Source organism: Crinia signifera, chromosome 5, assembly GCF_055691185.1.
Source record: "Crinia signifera chromosome 5, ASM5569118v1, whole genome shotgun sequence".
NCBI classification, from domain to species: Eukaryota; Metazoa; Chordata; class Amphibia; order Anura; family Myobatrachidae; genus Crinia; species Crinia signifera.
In genome coordinates, this window is record NC_139221.1 from 162,178,824 (window position 1) to 162,199,860 (window position 21,037).

General features: G+C 44.2%; 1 protein-coding gene across 1 annotated transcript in view; it reads right to left on the bottom strand.

The window, feature by feature from the left end:
• The window catches only part of GRB10 (growth factor receptor bound protein 10), a 229,515-nt gene that overhangs the window by 25,546 nt on the left and 182,932 nt on the right, over positions 1–21,037 (bottom strand). The window contains 2 exon segments of the mRNA XM_083188204.1: positions 5,393–5,503; positions 16,567–16,704. Of these exon segments, the coding sequence (XP_083044330.1) occupies positions 5,393–5,503; positions 16,567–16,704 (249 nt within the window).

Sequence of the window (21,037 nt, forward strand, 5' to 3'; positions counted from 1 at the left end):
CGCGTAACGGCCCCACCGTTGCACACCCAATGTGTTGGAGAATTGCAGTCTGAACCAGCCTTGGAACCATCCTTTTATCGCTCTTTACAACAACTAAGAACTGGAATTTGCTTTCCACCACCAAAATATTGTGACCATCAGCACCATCTCCTCAAGTGGATAACAGACAGCTCTTTTGCCTAACCCCACTACACATCTGGAGATTGCAGTCAGTTACTTTGTTTGTTGTAGCAGAGTTCAGATGGACGAGATTATACTAGTTTCTCGCCAGTTTATGGTTCCTACTCTCACATTGATATTTTACTATGTGATAAACGGACTCTACAACTTTCAGAGCCAGTTGATATTTTACCTATTTCATGGTCAGATCATGCTCCACTTTGCTAGTCATGAAATATTTCTTGAGAATTCCTACCCCCTAGGTCCTGGCGCCTATCCCCACATCTCCTATTGGACCCTATTTCTAGAAAAGCAATTATTGATAGCGTATCCACCTATATGGCTACTAACTCTCTAGCAGATACCACCACTTTTTGGTGTGCTCTTAAGGCAGTAGTACAGGTCACTGTGATACAAGTAGGTGCTAGACTCAGTGCCAGGCTAAGCAACTACAACATAAAGGAGTCTAAATTCAAAGAAATTGAATATCAAAATAAGCTCCACCCTTCTAGATCTCTACATAAGGAATTGGATGTTATTAGAAGTCAACTTCAGAAACGACTTATGAGACAGACCCAATTTGCTCTGAATAGGTTAAAGCAGAAATTGTATTTGTATGGTAAAAGACCTGGCAGAATGCTGGCCCACAAACCTCGTGCCCTTCAGGCTAGCAATATAATAAAGCATTTGATCTCCCCCAAGGTAATAAGCTGTCCAATCCATTTGATATAGCAAACCAGTTTGCCAAGTATTATACTAGTCTGTATAACCTGTCATCTTATCCTCTCACTTTTCAACCCACCCTTGATTCCGTACAATCCTTTCTCTCAAGACTGAACAATTAGTATCACTGAATGCCCCTTGGGCTTCTCGGGAGGTAGCCATGGTGTTGAAGTCACTTTCACATAGTAAGGTCCCTGGCCCAGATGGCTTCATCAATGAATTCTATGTTTCTTGACTTTCCTTTATAATGAGGTTACCGCCCTTACAGCCTTTCCGAAAGAAATGTTAGAGGCTCGGGTAATAATTGACAGAAATACAGGCCCATCGCACGTTTAAATGGCAATGTTAACATTTTTACTAAAACTTATTGCCACATTTACTGTCCCTGATCAACCCTGATCAGGTCAGGTTTGTACCTGAAAAACAAGCCTCTGACAACTCCCATAGAGTGTTTGACATTATTGACTCTATTAATCCTAATACTGGCCTTCTTTTGCTTTCTTTAGATGTGGAGAAGGCGTTTGATAGACTAAATTAGTTCTTCATGCGTTTGGTATTGGAATCATTTGATTTTAATGGTCAAATCCTTTCCTTTGTGTTGGCTCTTTACAGCTCCCCCTCAGCACGAGTATTTAGCAATGGCTTCCTGTTTGATATGTTCCCGATTATGAATGGAACATGACATGGTTGCCCTCTATCACCCTTGATATTTAATATGTGTATAGAACATCTAGCTGAATCAAACCAGAAGATTGGAGCTTTCCCAGGAGGGTTTATTGGGAAAAGTTTGCACAAATTATGCCTTTTCGCCGATGATGTCCTCTTATTTGTTAGAGACCCAATAGCCTCTCTTCCTTGCTTAGATGTACTGCAAAATTATAGTGAAGCTTTATACTATACATTGAATATGACAAAAATGGATGCTCCTACTAGTAATGCCCCAGCTTTAGCTTCTCTCCAATCACATACAGATGTAGCGGGATTCATCTTTGCAGGGGATGGCGATGGCGTCGCCATCGCCATCCCCTGCCCCGCCGCCATCTGTATGCCGGAAGGGGACGCGCGCGCACTTCCAACGGTGCTGCCCTCGGTCGCCCGATGCCCACACCGGGCGACCGCACCCCCCCACAGTCGCCGCCCCGCCGCCCGGATACTGAGACGCGCGTGCGTGGGGGACGCACGCGCGTCTCAGTCAGATAGAGGCGCCGTGTTGCTGGATGGATGTCATGGCATGAGTATGTAACAGATAGTGGAGGTATTTCCCCCATCTCACTTAATGTTATCTATATCTAGTATTGACCCACATCTATATCTATTATCTTAATGTCTATTATTGACCTACAGCTCTGTTAGTTTCGATATCCCCTACAACCGTTTGCTGCTTGTCTTATGTACATAAGTTTCATATCTCTATTATGTTACAATTTTCTAATTTTATTTGATTTTCTTGTACGTTTATATTTAATATGTCTGTTACTATGTCTGAAACCCATGTCCCTCTACCCCCCCATTCCATTTTTGTTTTCTGTATACCCCCCCTTTTAAAAAACTCCATGTAGTTTGATTATATGTAATGGCCATGATTCCAGCCCATATACAGCCCATACATATATACATGTGATTATTTCATCAAATCATGTGTTTTGAGCCTTTTTTGCTATAAAGTGCAAAGTACAGTAGTGTGCCAAAGCAAAGCAATAGTCTTCTTAGAACTAGATAGTACTTAAGGAAATAGGCTTGCCGCTGCAGAATGCATAGGTCAACTGTCTGTCACTTAGGTGCCTAATCAGAATAGAAGACTGGCAAGAGTCATGGTCAGCCTTCCAGATCATTGTGCAATACACCAGGGATAGGCAATGTATGGCACTCCAGTAGTAGAAATACACTTCTAACCATGCCCCGATAAGTTCCACTATGGCTGTACTGCCACGCCTTGTCTACCCCTGCCCTATTGCTTTTGTTTAGAAGCTTCTAAAGTTGTTAACATCCCAGGATTATCGAGAAACAAAATCAGTTTCCTCAATACCTTTCAAGGATTGTAAAACCTAACTCAATATGTCTGTACAGTCAGTCTTCTCTAAGAATTCCACAAACTGAGCTTGAAAACCTTCAGCCAATAAATGTGGTTTTAAACCTCTTTTAAAAGGATAAAAAGAATCTTGGGTACTTGTTTATTATCAGGGCGCCCATTACGTAGTGGTGTATTCAGAATACCAATACAGCACTATGCTGGCTACGTAAATTATGTAAGTGGCTCTGAAGCCCTAAAAATACACAATGCTTAATATCCCCACTACCCACGTCAAACCCCCCGTATCCACATCGGCGTGGAGTTGATTTTATTAAGTGTGGTGAGCGCAGCGTGCCACCGAGCCCAAAGCGTGGTGAGCGCAGCGAGCCCCGCAAGGGGACGCGGATACGCGTCCGCTCTCCACACTTCTGGCTCGGTGGTGAGCTGTGCTCGCCACACATTATAAAGTCAACTCCATGCCGACGTGGATACTGGGGGTATGACGTGGATAGTGGGGGTTCATCACTACGCTGAATTACATAGAGCGACCGCCGTGAGTGCCGGAGGGGGACTGAACGCTGCCACCGGGGAGTGACCGTTGCTGCTGCCGGGGAGTCATCTGGGATCGCTGCCCGGAGGAGGGTATAAACCATAACCCACACCACCCAGCTCCCAGTGCTGCCTCCTGTATTATCACGGTGCCAGCTACATTGACAACGTAGCTTAGCCTACGTTGAAAATGTAGCGTAGCCGGGCGCCTTGATAATACACAAGTAAAGAATCTTGCACTGAAATCTGACTGTAGAGACACCAATCAAATATAAAATGGCGGTACAAGAAGAGAACACTGTTACAAATTAATATGAATGTGCAAACACTACAACTAGCATATGTCCCAAGGGTGGAAAGACCTGACTAGAAGAGTGAGGGTAAAGCTTTTCTGTTAGTCAGAAAGTAGAAAGAGATATCTAATCTGTTCATTTTGACTATGTAGAAGAGAGGTGAATGGGTGCAATACAGCAACAAATGTGCTGATGAAGTAATAGCCTAGCACAGGAGTGGTCAAACAGGGCCTATTTCTTGCTGAAATCTGGCTCCAGGCAAATCTAGATTCCTCTGATCAACTCCCTGTTCAACTCCCTCCAGAAGTGATGTATGTCACCGGGTGTGTCCCAATGACTTCACTGCCAAATCAGCCTCCTCTGCTGCTCCATGGCCACCTCCACTAAGTACTATTTAGTTATGAATAGAGCCTGTGGTGTAGATACTGTGGGGTGTATTCAATGCTGCTGGTGAGCTGTGACAGCGAGCAGTGATGCCTGCTCGCTGTCAAAACTCGCAGGGTCAGTATTCAACTGATCCCCTGCATAAACCAATTCTCCCTCGTCCATTTTTGGAGCAAGGGGAATCGGCGTATGCGGCTGCAAAAAAAGCAATACTCCTGGCTAAATGCAGCGGGCTCCCTGCATTAGCCACGAGTCTCGCTGTTTGGGGTGATCCCTGCCATTTAACCCCCTCGCTGGTCACATTGAATACAGGCTACAGACTCACAAGAAGCAGGCAGAAAGACAACGGGTTCTGCATGACGGCCCGAAAGCCAAGATTCAATACTCAGACATTGGAATCCCGACTGTTTAATTGCTCTACAGTTGGGATCCTGACTGACAGAGTCTATTCTCCCTTGTGGGGGTCCGTGACCCCCAAAGAGGGAGAATAGAACCTGTGGCGATCGCAGCAAACCACCAAGCCAGCATCATTGCAAAAGCAGTAAGCCCGCAAGGGGCCTGCTTTTGGAGTACCGATGGTCAGGATTCGGATAGCAGTATACTGACCATCAGAATCCCAACGGTTCGCCTGCCATACCACACCCAAGACAATGGCTCAGTAGATGGAAGTATCGCAGCATTTAAGTGGTGGAGCCATTTGAGGGGGGGGGGGGGGGGGGCATATAAAAAAGGACACATGGGGCTGAGGCTAACATATCAATTGGTGGGATTACTGTGTATCATATCAATTGGGGGCATGAAGATATTCTACTGTATACTATGAATTGGGACACTGTTATAAGGTATATCTTCAATTGGGGGCCATAGTGTGTGGCAAACTTTAGTTTTAGTGTTTCTTAGAATAAAATTTCCCCAGCAAATAACTTTTTCCCAAATGCTGGGAGGATAACTAAAAAAAAACAAATGTGACTCTCCGCACAGTCATTGTCTTAATACAACACTCCAAGAAAAATTGCCCTGGCAAGCTATACAAATGTATTCGGCACACACATGGGACATGTAGCTCTGCCCCATGACTATTATGGTATGTCCTCCTAAAGCTACATGATTCGCCTTGGTCTATTAAGGTGCTGCAGTTACTAGCACAACAAAATCTTAATTTACAAGAAGTATTCAGGAATTAATAACTTTAAGTTAGAGTTTCATTGTACTGAAATTACATTAAATACATTTGAAAAAAAAATATATATATATTCATGCAATTGTTCTTTACCTTGACACAAAATCCAAAGTCTGTTGGTGAATTATACAACTTCTTACAACTTATCAATGAATAAATATTGCTATCTTCTAAGTCTGATATTCCCTGCAAGTGTCTTGGTTCCTGTATAAAATAACATTTAATATTGAAAAGGCATTAAACAAAACCAATATATTACGTGTTTTTAATATTGCAGGTGTTTAAATTGTACCTCATATTTTTAAATTAAAAAAGGTTTTTGTTTTATTATATAGTGTACTTGAGAAGTTACAATTTCACTATAGGAAATCCCCAATGTATCAAAAAGAAGGCCAGCAAACATAGGGGCGTATTTAATGTGGGGATTGCCAAAAACAAGCGATCCTCGCTGTTAACCCCCAAGCCGGCCGATCACCCTATTCAACATGCATGTCAGAGGACGGCAAAGATTACCCTAAACAGTGAGGATTGTGGCTAATGCAGGGACCCCCAGCATTTAGCAGCAAGCCTCACTGTTTTAGCAGCCGCACATGCCATTTCCCCCACGCCCCAAAAACCTATTGAGGGGGAAATAGCATGTGCAGGGGGTCAGTTGAATACTGATCCTGTGAGCTGTGACAGCGAGCAGGCAGCACTGCTCGCTGTCACAGCTCGCAGAAAGCATTGAATACACCCCATAGAATCAAAACAGATACTAAATAAAAAAGCCATAATACAAAAATAACACTAATTCATTAGTGACTAATGAAAAAAAAAGGGCAATATAACCTTTGTATGTATATACAATATTTAGATTAAGGTTTCATTGTTTTTTTTTTTTTTTTTTTTAAGCGAAATACCAGATTTTATAGAGCAGCATGTTGTTTGTGTTGGACAATTTAAATGATGACTGTTACCTTATTTTAATTTTATATACAATAAAACATGGTTTCACAAACGCAGTCTCCAAGGTATCCGAACAGTCCAGATTTTATGGATATCCATGCTAGCTCACAGTTGGTACAATCAAATTGACAGTTACTGTATTAATTAGGTTGTGTTTCTTAAGCATGTAGATTCTTAAAACTGGACTGTTAGTGTGGGGTACAGAGTTTGTGAACCACTGCAAGACAATGTAAGCCACATAACATGTAAGTGTAGGGTTACCACCTTTGTGTTGAGAGATTCCCGGACAGTTGCCCGCCCCTTGACCCGTCTTATCATGTTTTTTTTTAACCTTTGCTTTTTAACCAATTCTATTCTTGATTTTGCACACCGTAATGCCCATTACATGTTATGCCACTCACTGTGAGACCCATTACACATTATGCCACACACACCATTATGCCCATTACTCGTCATGGCAGGACTCAACAAATTTTTTGTAAGGCAGGGAGAGTGTGGACAGTGCTTGCCCAAAAATGTCACTGTAATGCTGATTACACGTCACACACCCATTACATAGTATACCACATGCCATAATGCCTATTACACCTTATGTCACACACCATGATGTGCCCATTACTGGTTATGCCAGAACTCAATATTTTCTAAAGTAGGGACAATACTTAACTTCCTGTCAATCACTTTGTGCATGGCTAGTGATAGAAAAAAAGTAGCAGGATTTCAGCTCTGGCCAACGCTGCACACGTGAATTGCAGCCCAGATGCATGTGCAGTGTAACGATAATCGGCCACTGTGCGAATTTGCACAGCAGCAATCAGGTGAATTAGGCCCATTGTCAGGTAATGATACAATAATCAGGGGAGATGTTAGGTATTACCTAGTGTTCCTTCTAGGAACCAAACTGGGCAGGGCGCTGGAGGGGAGGACTGGGCACGCCGACATCACTAAAGGGGGCGTGCCTGGGTCACCACATCACATATGGGGGCGTGCCCGGGCCGCAGCGTCACAAATGGGGGTGTGCCTGGGCAGCACAAATGGGGGCGTGCCAGGACCGTCGCGTCACTGAAGGGGGCATGCCCGGGCCGCCGCATCACTGAATGGGGCTTGCCCGGCTCTGAGTACGTCCCCGAGCTGTCGGGAAAGCGCCGTGCACCGCAATCTACGGCGGCGCTGGGCTTCACCAGTGCACTCCGGCGGGACAGGCAGCAGGCTATTTTAGCGGGGCGCCCGCTAAAACAGCCTAGCAGGAACACTATTACCTGTACTGTATCCTAAAAAGCAAACCTAACGTACATTGTAATAGCAGCTGTTTGGGAGGCAGGTGGAATACAGCATCTGTATAATCTGTGCAAAACATGGAGCACTCCTGCTGTGCAGCTCTGACATGTCACTGATTACAGATGGGACCAGATTTCCGATCATGTACTAGGTGTACAAATAATAAGACAACATAACGCTGACCACCACCAGCCTCTGAGCCGACCCCTTTCTCTCCCCCCCACCCCCACATCCGCAAAACCACTGACCTCCCCAGTCTCTGAGGACGTTACACCATATGTACAACACAAAGTAGAATCACCGCTAGGAACCAAATTGCAAATCCGCAAGGACAGTAATAGGAATTGTAGATTGTAAGCTTGCGAGCAGAGCCCTCCTACATTTTGACTGTCTGTAAATACCCTGTTTTGTTGTATCACTGTCTCCTTTGTAAAGCGCAACAGAATATGCTGCGCTATATAAGAAACTGTTAAAAAATAAATAAACCACTTCCAGTTCAATACTCCAAGGTACGGAAGTATGCGTTGCCTTGGAAACTTGTAAACTTAGGAAGGGTAGACATAATTATTTATTTATTTATTAACAGTTTCTTATATAGTGCAGCATATTCCGTTGCACTTTACAAAGGAGACAGTGATACAACAAACAGGGTATTTACAGACAGTCAAAAGGTAGGATGGCCCTGCTCACAAGCTTACAGTATAATTTATTATACTATACGGAAGTTAAGTGGAAAACCTACGATTAAGATTTCCCATTGCTAAATTTTCTGTCTCTTTCCCGGCAGAGGTGCGCACAGGGCCGGTGTTAGGGTGTCCAGCGCCCTCCTGCATACTCTATATTTGCACCCTCCCATATTTAATAAAGGGACAGCACACACAAATAAAGGGTGTGGTATCATAAGGAAGGGGCATAGCAATACAATAGTACCACCAGTTTGATTACACCATACAGTAGCACAATCTTATTCACATTACACCGCACATGGTGACCCTTATACATAAAACAGAATATACACAGAAGTATTGCCCCTTTAACATAATGCTCACAGTGGTGCCACTTAAAACTCCCACAGTAGCATTGCCCCTTCTATATAAATCCGATAGCAGTATTACTTAAAAACACAATGCCAACAATAGTAGTGCCCCTTATACATAACGCTCACAGTAATGTCCATTACACATAAAATCCAAAGTAGTCATGCACCTTATAATAGGAAATAGTAATAGTAATAGGAAAGATGAAGCACAAGAAGGGGAAATGTGAAAGGAATAGTGAGTTGTGAGGGGTACAAGGGAAAAGTGGGTGCTGAGGGAAAATGGTGGAATATGGATAGAGTATAGAAATGATAGATGGGGTACAAGGAATAAAGATTGAAGGGAAAAGGTGGAACAAGGGGAGCCAGATGCTGGGCAGAGAGAGGGTAGGACAGCTATATGCTGGCCAAAGTGAGGGTGAGGAGCAACCATATGCTGGGCTGAGAGAGAGGGTGACAGACTTAAGGGGTGTACACATGGAGCAATCCTTCTAAGCCAGGGGTGGCCAACCGGTCAGAGGTAAAGAGCTGAAAAATATCGGTAGTCAAGCTAAAGAGCCGACATCATGCGCGCGCCGAAGGCGCATGCGCCCAAAAAAATATGCCTCCAATAGTGCAGTGCCATATATACATATGCCCCCAATAGTGCCAGATACACATATGCCCCCCACGGTGCCAGGTATGCACCACACGGTGCCGGGTATGCCCCCACAGTGCCAAAAAGCTGGTATGCCCCCACAGTGCAAATTTCCCATCAGCAGCACTCACTGTTGTTGCTGCTGCTGCTGCCAGGCAGGAAGAGGATAGTCTGGTGTCCTCCTGCAGTCCTGTCATGTCACAGATGGGAGGAGAGCACAGCACACCGCGCATCTCCTTCCCCCTCACTTCCCTGTGACTGGGCCGCCCACCAATCAAAGCTCACTGGCCAACTCCTGATTGGCTGCTGGCCCACGAGCTCTGATTGGCGGACGGCCCAGTCACAAGGATGCACAGTAAGGGGTAGGAGAGATGCGCGGTGCGCGCTCTCCTCCCCTCAGAAGGAGAAGGGATTCAGGGAACCGGCAGCAGGGGTGACTGGGACAGACGTTGGGCGGCGGGAAGCAGGAGCCGCACTTTACAAGGGGGAGAGCCGCATGAGGCTCAAGAGCCACAGGTTGGCCACCACTGTTCTAAGCGATTTTGGCTACATAGTCAAAATTGCTTAGAAGGTTAGTAAAGATCTCTGTCAAGGTTAGACAAATCTCCCTATAATATCGCTTCGTAAAAAAAAATTGCCAGGCAAGAATATTTTTACTAGATAGCTGGCTGTCTAGTCAAAATCGCTGCTAATCACGGCTGAGGGAGATATCCACTAGGCGATCTGCAATGAATACCAAGCAAGTATGTTAATTCTAGTATAGTCAAAATCGGCCAGACAAAATTGCGTAGTCAAAATTGGTGCATTTAGTCAAATCGCTTAGTTAAAGTCGCTCACTAGCAAAACTCGCTCCGTGTGTACACCTGTATAGACTTGTGCAGATCATTTTGTTAGGGTTTGCCCAGCCGGCATAGAGAGGTAGGGAGGGCATAGAGAGATGTATGTAGGGCAGGGGTCTTCAACCCATGGCCCGCGGGCCACGAGTGGCCCGCGGAGCTGATCTCAGTGGCCCTCTGCCCGCCATGCACAGAATTTTTTTTTTTTAAAGTAAAAGAAAATGCTGCCGAGGGAGGTGCCGCCTACCCGATTTTCATTGGCTGCAGGCAGGGCAGAGGAGTGGATCCAGCGTGGCTGATGGAGGAGGAGGCACGTCTGGTGGGAGCTGGGACCCGGCGAAGCTGCGGGAGGAGGCAACGCAGCTGGCGGGAGCAGGGGACCTGGCGCAGGAACTGCAGGAGGAGGAGGCACAGCTGGCGGAGGGGACCCGGCGAAACTGCAGGAGGAGGCATGGATGGTGGAAGCAGGTGACCCGGCAAAGCTGCAGGTTGAGGAGGTACAGCTGGTGGGAGTAGGGGACCTGGCAAAGCTGCAGGCATTACTGGGGGCATTGTGTGTGGGGCATTACTGGGGGCATTGTGTGTGAGGGGCACTGCTGGGGCATTGTGTGTGAGGGGCACTGCTGGGGCATTGTGTGAGGGGCACTTCTGGGGCATTGTGTGGGGGCACTGCTGGGGCATTGGGTGAGGGGCACTGCTGGGGCATCATATGTATAAGCAGGAGTACTGCTGGCATTATGGTCTGTGGCATAATGGGCATTAATGTGGGGCATAATGTGCAATGGGCATAATTTTGTGTGGATTAATGTGTAATGGGCATCACGTGTGCGGCATAATGTGTAATGGGCATTACGGTGTATGACATAAAGTACAACAGGTATTACGGTGTGTGGCATAATGTCTAATGGACACTATGGTGTGATGCACAATGTGTAATGGGCATTACGGATAAACAGTGTAACAGTGTATATTGATTTAATTAGCCTTTCATTGTTTGGGTTTGATCTGTGAGGCATACTAGTTCACTGTGTGGGCCTTCATGTTTATATGTCACTGTGCAGCCTTCAGTCAACTTAAGCGTGTGAGGACAAAGACCATTCCTGCGGTAACCAATGTCTGGTCATGCAGGTTGCAAAAGAGGTGTCAGGTAACTGTTTTCCTGCTAGTTCCCACTCTTTATAATTAGACCATGCCCCTTATAATAAGGCCACACCCCTCTTTGGGAGCGCGCCTACGGCGCGTGCAATTTATTCAATATCAAATTATATATGGGGGGGGGGCACATATTTTACTGTTTACACTGGAACCCAAATTGGCTGCTGATGACTATTGGGGTATGTGTGTGTGGGGGGGGTTATGTGCTGAGTATGGGCGGCTGTGCCAATTATCTATGAAGGACTGTGCTGACGTTATAGGGGAGCTGTGATTCTATGGGGCTGTCCGAAATACTGCAGTAGAGTTTAGTGGCCCTCGGGCTTCACTGGATTTTTTTAGGTGGCCCACGCTGTCTTAAAGGTTGAAGACCCCTGATGTAGGGCATAGCGAGGTGCAGGGTGGGATGGTGGGCATAGAGAGACTCAGGGCACTAGACAGGGCATAGAGAAATGCAGGTCGCTAAGGAGGGCATAGTAAGATGTAGAGCTCTTGGGAGGGCATTGTAAGATGCAGGATGCTAGGGAGGGTATAGAGCAATGTAGGAAGGGCATAGAACAATACAGGATGGTATGTAGGGCATAGTGAAATACAGGGGAGGGCATATAGTGACTCAGGGCACTAGGGAGGGCATAGAAAAGTTCTGGGAGAGCCTGCCTTCCCTGCTTATACACAGCCATACAGCAGATGTTCCAGTCCCCACCCCTGGGGGTAGTGCAAGTCCAGGCAAATCATGAAATGTGGATTGTACTAAATAGCGAAACAGATCAACAGGTGAGGCGAGAGAATGAAAAAAATAATAATGGTTTATTAGTTTATCATCGGTGTGTTGCCAATAATAATTACTGGCAACACACTGATGATAAATTAACCCCTTCCCGACATTGCCTTTTTTGTTAAATTTTTTTTTTTTTTCCTCCTTGCGTTCAAATAAGCGTAACTTTTTTAATTTTCCGGCTATATAGACACATGAGGGCTTTTTTTTTGCGGGACAAGTTGTACTTTGTAATGGTACCATTTACTATACCATATAATATTCTGGGGAATCAGGAAATAATTCAATGTGGGGTAAAAAAAAAAAAAAACGCCATTCCACAATTTTGCGCTGGTTACGCTTTTTTTGGAGTTCATAGTTCGTTTAAAATGATGGGTTATCTTTATTCTATGGGTCGTTACGATTCTGGTGATACCAAACTTATATAGTTTTCGTTATGTTTTACCACTAAAAAAAAAAATAGCAACTTTTACGGTTTTTCTAATTTGCGTCGCCATGTTCTGCGGCTTATAACTTTTTTATTTTTCCACCTACGGACCTGGGTGAGGGCTCATTTTTTGCGGGCTGAAGTGTACTTTTTAATTAATACCATTATGGGATATGGGCGACTTTCTGATCTCTTTTAGTTATTTTTTTTTGGGTAGGCGATGCGACCAAAAAACGTAGTTTTGGCGTTGGGAATTATTTTCCGTTTACGCCTTTAACCATGCGGGATAACTAATGTTATATTTTAATAGATCGGACTTTTAGGAACGCGGCGATACCAAATATGTTTATTTTTTTTATTTTTTATTTATTTTTATTTGTGAAATGGGGAAAGGGGGGTGATTTGAACTTTTAATATTTTTTTTTTTTTTTTTTTAACTTTTTTTTTTTTTTTTTTTTACTTTTACTACAAGGCCCCCTAGTGTACTTGACCACTAGGGGGCGCGATCGCCTGTACTAGGTTCAGCCATAGAGCTCTATGGCTGAACATAGTGATTTTCAGCACTTTCTATTACATCCTGCCTCAGGCAGGATGTAATAGGAATGCTGACACGGCCAGCACAGGGGTCTACATTAGACCCCTGGCTACCATGGCAACCGATCGGCACCCTCCGATCTCGCCGCGGGGGGCCGCGATCGGCGCCGGAGGGGGGCGCCCCCCCTCCGATCAGCTATTTAAGCACTGCGGGCGCTTTGCCCGCGGTGCTTAAAGGGTTAAACGGCCACGATCGGCGAACTCGCCGCTCGTGGCCGTGAGAGCAGGTGCCTGGCTGTAATATACAGCCATTACCTGCTCTCTTTCAAGCCAGCTCACTCCGTGAGCTGGCTTGATTCCCCCGCAACCGACATATGACGTAAATGTACGTCATATGTCGGGAAGGGGTTAATAAACCATTTACATTTTATTCACTCTCTCTCGCCTCACCTGTTGCACCATTAAATGCAATCCACATTTCATTTACTACTAAGGGTCAATCAGTGATAGACACCCCAAACTAAAGGTAGCATGGTCAAATTCACTCCTATCACCTTTTTGTTGTGGGTAAAGAGGCCTCCACTTTTTTGCCTCTGCTGCTGCTGCCTCCTTGTCCTCTGCCTTCACGGCCGCTGCACACTGCTAGGCAGCAGCCACCATTACAGCGCTACCTACGACTCGTGGCGGACATCACTTAAGAAACACATCACGTTCTGTTACATTGCCCACACAAGCTCCGTCTCTGCACATGATGCGAGCGACAGCGGCGGCTGGTGCATTAGGGTGTACCTGTGGACACCTGGCACACCCAGTGCGCATGCCTATGGGGAGAGATGTTGGGAGAGAGTGGAGATGGATGCTGGGGAGAGGTCAGATGCTGGGTAGAGAGAGGGGGGACAGATGTGGGGAGAGGGGGATAGTTGTTGGGCAGAGGAGACAGATGGTGGGGAGACACTGACAGGGATAGATGATGGACACCAAAAGGGGGTTTAAGATGCCAGGCAGAGTGGGGGGACAGATGATGGGCAGGGAGGGGGTTAAGATGCTGGGCAGACAGAGGGGGAGAGGTACTGGGCAGAGAGAAGGGGAGCAATGGTGGGCAGGGAGAGGGGGGACAGATGGTGGGCAGGGAGAGGGGGGACAGATGCTGGGCAGGAAGAGGAAGGCCGATACTGGACAGGGAGGGGGTAGCACAAATAAGGGTCAGCTAGATAGGCCAGATACTAGGCAGAGAAAGGGGGACAGATGGTGGGCAGGAGGGGGGGACAGGACAGATGCTGGGCAGGGAGAGGAAGGCAGATACTGGGCAGGGAGGTGGTGGGACAGGTGATGAGAAGACAAGAGAGAGAGAGAGAGAAGCTGCAGGGAGAGGCAGGAGCCACAGAGACAGAGGAGGCAGATAGTATACTCACAGAGAACGCCATGCTATGAAATCCTCTGTGTTATTTCAGTGATCAAAGGAGTGTGTTATAGTTTCCTCCAATTGGGTCTCTAATCAGCATGTGATCAGCACCGCAGTGAAGGAGGTAGAGGGACTTCCCCTGCTGCTGCTGCTGCTCTGCTCTCTACTACTTCAACATCCAATGTAAGTTCATTCTCCTCCCTGCTGCCGGCACCGGCCGCTGTCTGTCCAATACACGGACAGCAGCAGCAGCAGCATGTTACACGAGCACCACATCTTCCTCCTGGCAGCAGTGCAAGGTGTGCAGCGCATCTCCCTCCTGTCGTCCATTCCCAGGCATTGTGTAGTCCGGGAATACCACCCGTCCGGACTCCGGACACCGGGCTTGATTACCGGACTGTCCGGAGTAATCCCGGACGGGTGGTAACCCTACGTAAGTGGCTTTTCACAATGCAAGCATAAATGAGATGATATGATAAGTACATAAATCTATCCCAATTAACTAAATATTTTTCTAGCCATATTCAAAACCTGGAATTAAGCCAAGTTGATCCAGGGTTCCCAATAAACCGTTTACAGTAAATGATAATTCGAACTAAAGTCCCAGCAATTACAGTATCAACTCCTTCAGACATGAAATGATCCAAAAATCCGTGTAGTGTTCAAATTCAGTGGGGGAGTCACCATTACACCTTACTGATTCTGTATCCAGGACAAAATCCACCATCAGTCAATCCCTAGCTAACCAGGATAGATTTTCCTGTCAAATTTCTCAAAAGACCCTACTGTATATGATGAAAGATTTTCCAGGTATTTTAAAACTAAAAACAAGAACAGCATGTAGTGTCAGTGAGGTTTCTTGCATAGCCAATTCCAAGTATATTCTGCTGACTCTTCGGTGGAAAATGATCTTCTCTAATATCCTATGTACAACAAAAAGCAGCAATTGGAGGCCAGAATGAGAAAAAAATCGGAGTTCCAATAGTTCATTGTAACATAACAGGAGTCCTTTCCATACTATAGATTATCATATAATGCTATACGGACTTAGTGGGAATGCAGGATACTGGATTGGGGTCTTCAGATTAATGCAAAGCAGATGGAAATTGTTGCAGACAGCTCGGGAGTTAAGAGACAGAACAACCCGGGGAAGATCACAACTAAAAATTTGCAAAAATTATTTGTTGGATCTTCTAACATTTGAGTTTTTCTTCTCTAGTCATAGCAAAGGGTTTGACCTAATGGAACATATAAGTGCAGCTAATGAGCCAGGCAATGATAATCAGAGATATAATCCAGTGAAAGTCTTTCCATAATTAAAATGTAAGTTGACAATAATGGAGTCTAGCTTCTCATATGCTGTATGCTTACTGTATGTTCCATCATAAAGTAAGGTCTACTGTATAGTAGAAAAGTAGAAGACTGCATGGTTTAGAGGTTTACTGACAACATAGACGTTTCTCTGTTTGTTTTAGAACATCTCCATTATAATCTGTTCCATGGAATGCTCGTCTCACCATTGAGAGTACTCTAGACCCCCCACATGGGCTTCAGACTTCACCATATGGCAACACAGTCCTAACTGAGGTTTTGAGTAATCCGCTCTGAAATGGCATTCAGGAGCATGTCCTTATTGACTGTTGCAACCTAGCAGAGCAGATTGTGTTCCTTTGGCTTTGGTGCAAACCATTGATACATGCAAGAGGGCGCCTGCAGCTTTGAGAGGCCTGTACTGCAAGGGTCTACTTTTTCTCTTCTTACCATTCCTGGAGGACATTCGGATTAGAAATTATTTGGCCGATTTCATGCCCACCCTTCCATACGTTATGCCAATTTGTCAGGATCAATCCACTAATCAAGATGTTTCAGCAGACAAAGCACACCATGTGACTGCTCTCGTTCAACATCATAGCTATGTCCTGCCAGGGAAAGTATTTGAAAATATTTAAAAATATGATAATGGAGTGGGATGGTATGCATCGAAACCATGTCAAATTGAAAAGGAAAAAAAATAACAAAACCTGGGGTTAATTGGATGGGCCATTGCTGCAGATAGAACCATTCTGGAAATAAAAGACTAGTTATAGCCAAAGTTTAAGGATGCACATACTAAAGCACAAAATCAGTATGGACTTCACAAGATATGTAATGTCAAAACATCATGAGACATTATAAGATCAATTACAAATGTACATTAACTTTCTAACTACATTAATGTTCCACGTTCATGCTTCAGAAGTTATACCTTTGATGTTCCTTTTGTGGAGCAATAAAGTCCAGATCTCCTCAGGCACACAAACAGTTTCTTCCAAGACTTTTTTCCAATCTCTTTAACATACAAGAAGCCTTGTATTTCTGGACAGCTGCTGGTGTTCAAAAAATTCTAAAAATGTAAGAATGAAATCTTATCTTATGCAAGAGGTGGTAGGTAATTTACTTCACACTGAAGAGAATTCCAGCAAATCCAATACATGTTTTAAGGAAGAATATGCCTTTCATTTTGTGTCTAGCTCCATGGTTCCTTAACAGCATGGGTCCTCAAACTGCGGCCCTCCAGATGTTGTGAAACTACAAATCCCAGCATGCCTTGCCACAGTTTTGCTATAAGGGAGTGTTAAAACTGTGGCAAGGCATGCTGGGATTTGTAGTTTCACAACATCTGGAGGGCTGCAGTTTGAGGACCCATGCTTAACAGTCTTCAGAGCACCCTAAATGCCCAGGTCTTCGAGAATTCTCTGCTTGTGCACAGATGGGTTAAATCAAACTGAGGTACTAATTATGTTGCCGTTGCCTAAACATGGATATCCTTAAAACCTGGACTTTTGGGCTGCCTTGAGGACCGCATTTGGGAACCACTGCTCAAGCTATTTTGTGTCCAGATCCCAGATTATGCCTTCATTAACGCTGTGAGTGCCAACTATGTTGTAAGAGATGTGCAAAATATCCACTAGAAATGCCAGAGCCGTAGTCGAGAAATATGAATCACTTTAGTTATTGCCGGTAAATGATCTGAAGTCAATTAATTGAAGTTTAGTTAAATACTGCACCCCAAAAAACACAGTCGCTATGAGCGAGGCTGGCATTTTTAGCGGATATTTCACAGACATGTGGACTGGTCATCTCATTTCTCTCATTGGGCCAGATTCTCTATGCTTCAAAAGTGATAAAATGGAGAGTGATAAACAGCCAGCCAATCAGATCCTGTCTGACATTTTTCAAACACAGTCTGTGACATGGCAGGTAAGAGCTGATTGGCTGGCTGTTTATCACTCTCCATTTTATCACTTTTGAAGCATAGAGAATCTGGCCCCAATGAGAGAAATGAGATGACCAGTCCACATCAATTTTGTCCAAGTTTAGAACATACAGTCTCTTCTTAAACCTTGGTAACTAAAATTCATATATTTCTACAAGTCAGTTTAAAAAAAATAACATGAGTAAAGTGGCAATCTGATTCTGTAGTGCAGTGTACGTAACCATCTCTATAGCAAGAATAGAAGCATTTTTTCAAACACCTTGCGCTTTCATTACCCAGCATGCTGCTACATGAAATTACCCTAAAGGCACTCCCACAATTTAACTGTTAAAATGCTTGCTTACTAAAGTGCAGTTTTCCTTTCATACAAGATAAACCCTTTGCTGTCTATTTACATATTTCGCTTTGAATAGTTTGTTAAATGGGAAAAGGAAAAACCCACAAACCACGGAGGTCCTCCAAAAGTCATCCCACATGAACTTATTTTGAGCATATTGGAAAGTCTGGAAGACTGTTGCACTAGTATATTTGGCACAATAGTCAGGGAGGGACGGATGTGTGCGGTAGGATTGCTAGTAATGTGTATAAATAGTGAGACTGATGTAACTATGGAGATTATTTAACAAACAGTGTATACTCACGTGGGGGTTTTTCAAGCAATTAGTAAAAATGATGAGCATTTAATATATAAATAGATGTAGGTGAATAAATAGTTACACCGGTAGAATAGGTGTAATGGTGCCCACACACATGTGAGATATGGCATGCGATCCAGCATTACATGTGCGATCGCATTGTGACATGCAGCGGCGGGCAGCAGAAGGGCTGGTGGGCAGAGCAACTAAAGCAAACTAGCATGTAGCGTTTGGCGTCAGAATTTGAAAAAGAAAAACATTTTTAAAAAAGACTTAACGGCCCTCAGTGAGCTCAGCCTATCAGAGGACCACACAGTCTTTTGATAATTTTTGGTACTTGTGGAGTATCACGGCTCCCACGATGTCCATCGCATGCTAAAAAATCGCATCGCATGCAGTCAAATCGCATGCGATGCGATCGCATGCGATTTTGCACTGAAATGCATCCAAATGCATTGAAATGTGTAGCAAACATGTTAAATGCCCCCAAATGTCATTTTTCAGTGTGTACCACCCCCACTATCAACACCAACCCAAAGCGTGGCGAGCGCAGCGAGCCCGCGAGGGGCGGCGGTACGCGTCCTAGGACCTTTTCATACCCCCACTATCCACGTTTGGCGTGGAGTTGAGAATAGAAAGTGTGGTGAGCGCAGCGAGCCACCGAGCCCGAAGCGTGGCGAGCCCCGCGAGGGGACGCGGATACCTTCACATGTATCTGCGTCCCCTCGCGGGCTTCACAGGTGTCCGCGTCCGCTCGCCACGCTTCGGGCTCAGTGTCTCGCTGCGCTCGCCACACTTTCTATTCTCAACTCCACGCCGACGTGGATAGTGGGGGTATGAAAAGGTCGTAGGACGCGTTTAAAAAAAAAAAAAAATAGCTAAAAACAGGTAAAAATCGCATCTCATCGCATGCCATCTCATGCCATTACATATGGCATGCAATGGGAGCCGTGATAATCCACAAGTACCTAATTTTTTTTCTAATTCTGCCATCCGCCGCCACTACCGTCACCCACCAGTCCTCCTACTGCCCGCCAACATCTCTCTTTCAGCTGGAAAAAAGCACTTAAGATGCGATTGGATCTGATGGGAAATAAACCATGCACCACAAAAATATAAGTGACCATCCATTACATGCAGCATGTGTCATTTCTGGGTAATCCTAATTTGGGAAACAATTGTTTCTATACAGTTCTGAAAGTACCCAATAGAAGTAGGTTGGAGTTTAAAAAAATATGATTCCTTCAAGTATTTCTCAAGTCTCTGAAAGTGCTCAACATGCTTCATACTACTAAGTTTACAGCCAGATGAAGTAATGACACTTTTATGTACTATGTATTGCCTTCTGTCTTTGTATCTAGAAGCGGTCATACAGATGCACGTTTCTAGGCTTATGCAGGTAAGCCTAGAAAGCAGACGTTACATTATATCTGAAAACTTTTTCAGCACACTACAGTATGTTATTAATGATTTATTAAACAGCTCCATTTAAAAATTCCATATCCTTTATGGGAAATGCCTTGCCGTTCAGCATTGCATTACTGTATAGAGAGGTCTTTATTAAAAAAAAACTAGCAGTGATGTAGGGAGCACAATATAGTACAAAAAGAAGTATACACCACACTGCAGCATATCACAAGTGGTGGATACAACCTGCTATAATACTGAGGCTCATAGACTGGTAGGAGTATAAAGGTTCCACAGTTATCAGTAGCAGATACCATGATGTTCAATGAAAAATGATGCACATTACTAACAATGCCTTGCTATAGTTCCGTAAGTGAATGAAACACATTGATGCTAATTGGGAGTTTAAGGAGCTTTTTGGATCAGTCTGTCTGACAACCAATCGCTTATGCTGCTGCCATACTGCCCCCTTCTATACAGATTTCCATAGACCGAAACAAGAGGATGCAAAAATAATGTAATCTAGAGAGGTGAAACAATGCTGCCAATGCTCCAAACAGTCCTCACTAGTATTGTGGTGACTGTGGGCCATAAGACAAACAAAAAGAACTAAAAACTTACAGCCAGTGTGGCATCATGAGGCCATCATTTTCATACCACATATATTACTGTATATAGTGGAATAGCCCACATTGGGCCAGATTTAGCTTTAGATTTGGATGAGGTGTGGTCAGACTCAGATCTAAAATGCAGTTTAACAATAAAGCAGCCAATTTTTACCCGAACAAAAAATCACATGATGGCGCAAGTAAAAAAATGTGTGTGCAATATACTAATATTAATTTATTTTGTTTGATCCGTGATGCAGCATGATCTAAAATAGAGGTGCTGATCCTCAAAAGAAACTACAATAAAAATGAATTAATGCTAAACTCAGATCAAATACAATAAACAAAAACATTTATTCTAATTTAAAGATTTCAAACCAACATTTATTCTGGTACAAATAAAAAACAAATGCTACATACTATACAATACAATTGTTACACTTGCAAAGATGATGTAAAACAAGAGGTCTATCTTCTGATAACATAAAATGTCCACATATATAAGAAAGTTCAATTATCTCCAAATTTCAACAAAGTTTGTATGATGGAGGTTTCTTGAATAATTATTTAAGGCACACAGGAGCTATATTCTATTAACAGTTTCTTATATAGCGCACACATATTACGCAGCGCTTTACAGAGAACATTTGAACATTCACATCAGTCCCCGCCCCAGTGGAGCTTACAATCTATATTCCCTACCACATGTACACGCACACACAGATATTCTAGGGTTAATTTTGTTGGAAGCCAATTAACCTAATCTGTATATTTTTGGATTGTGGAAGGAAACTGGAGTAAACCCACTAA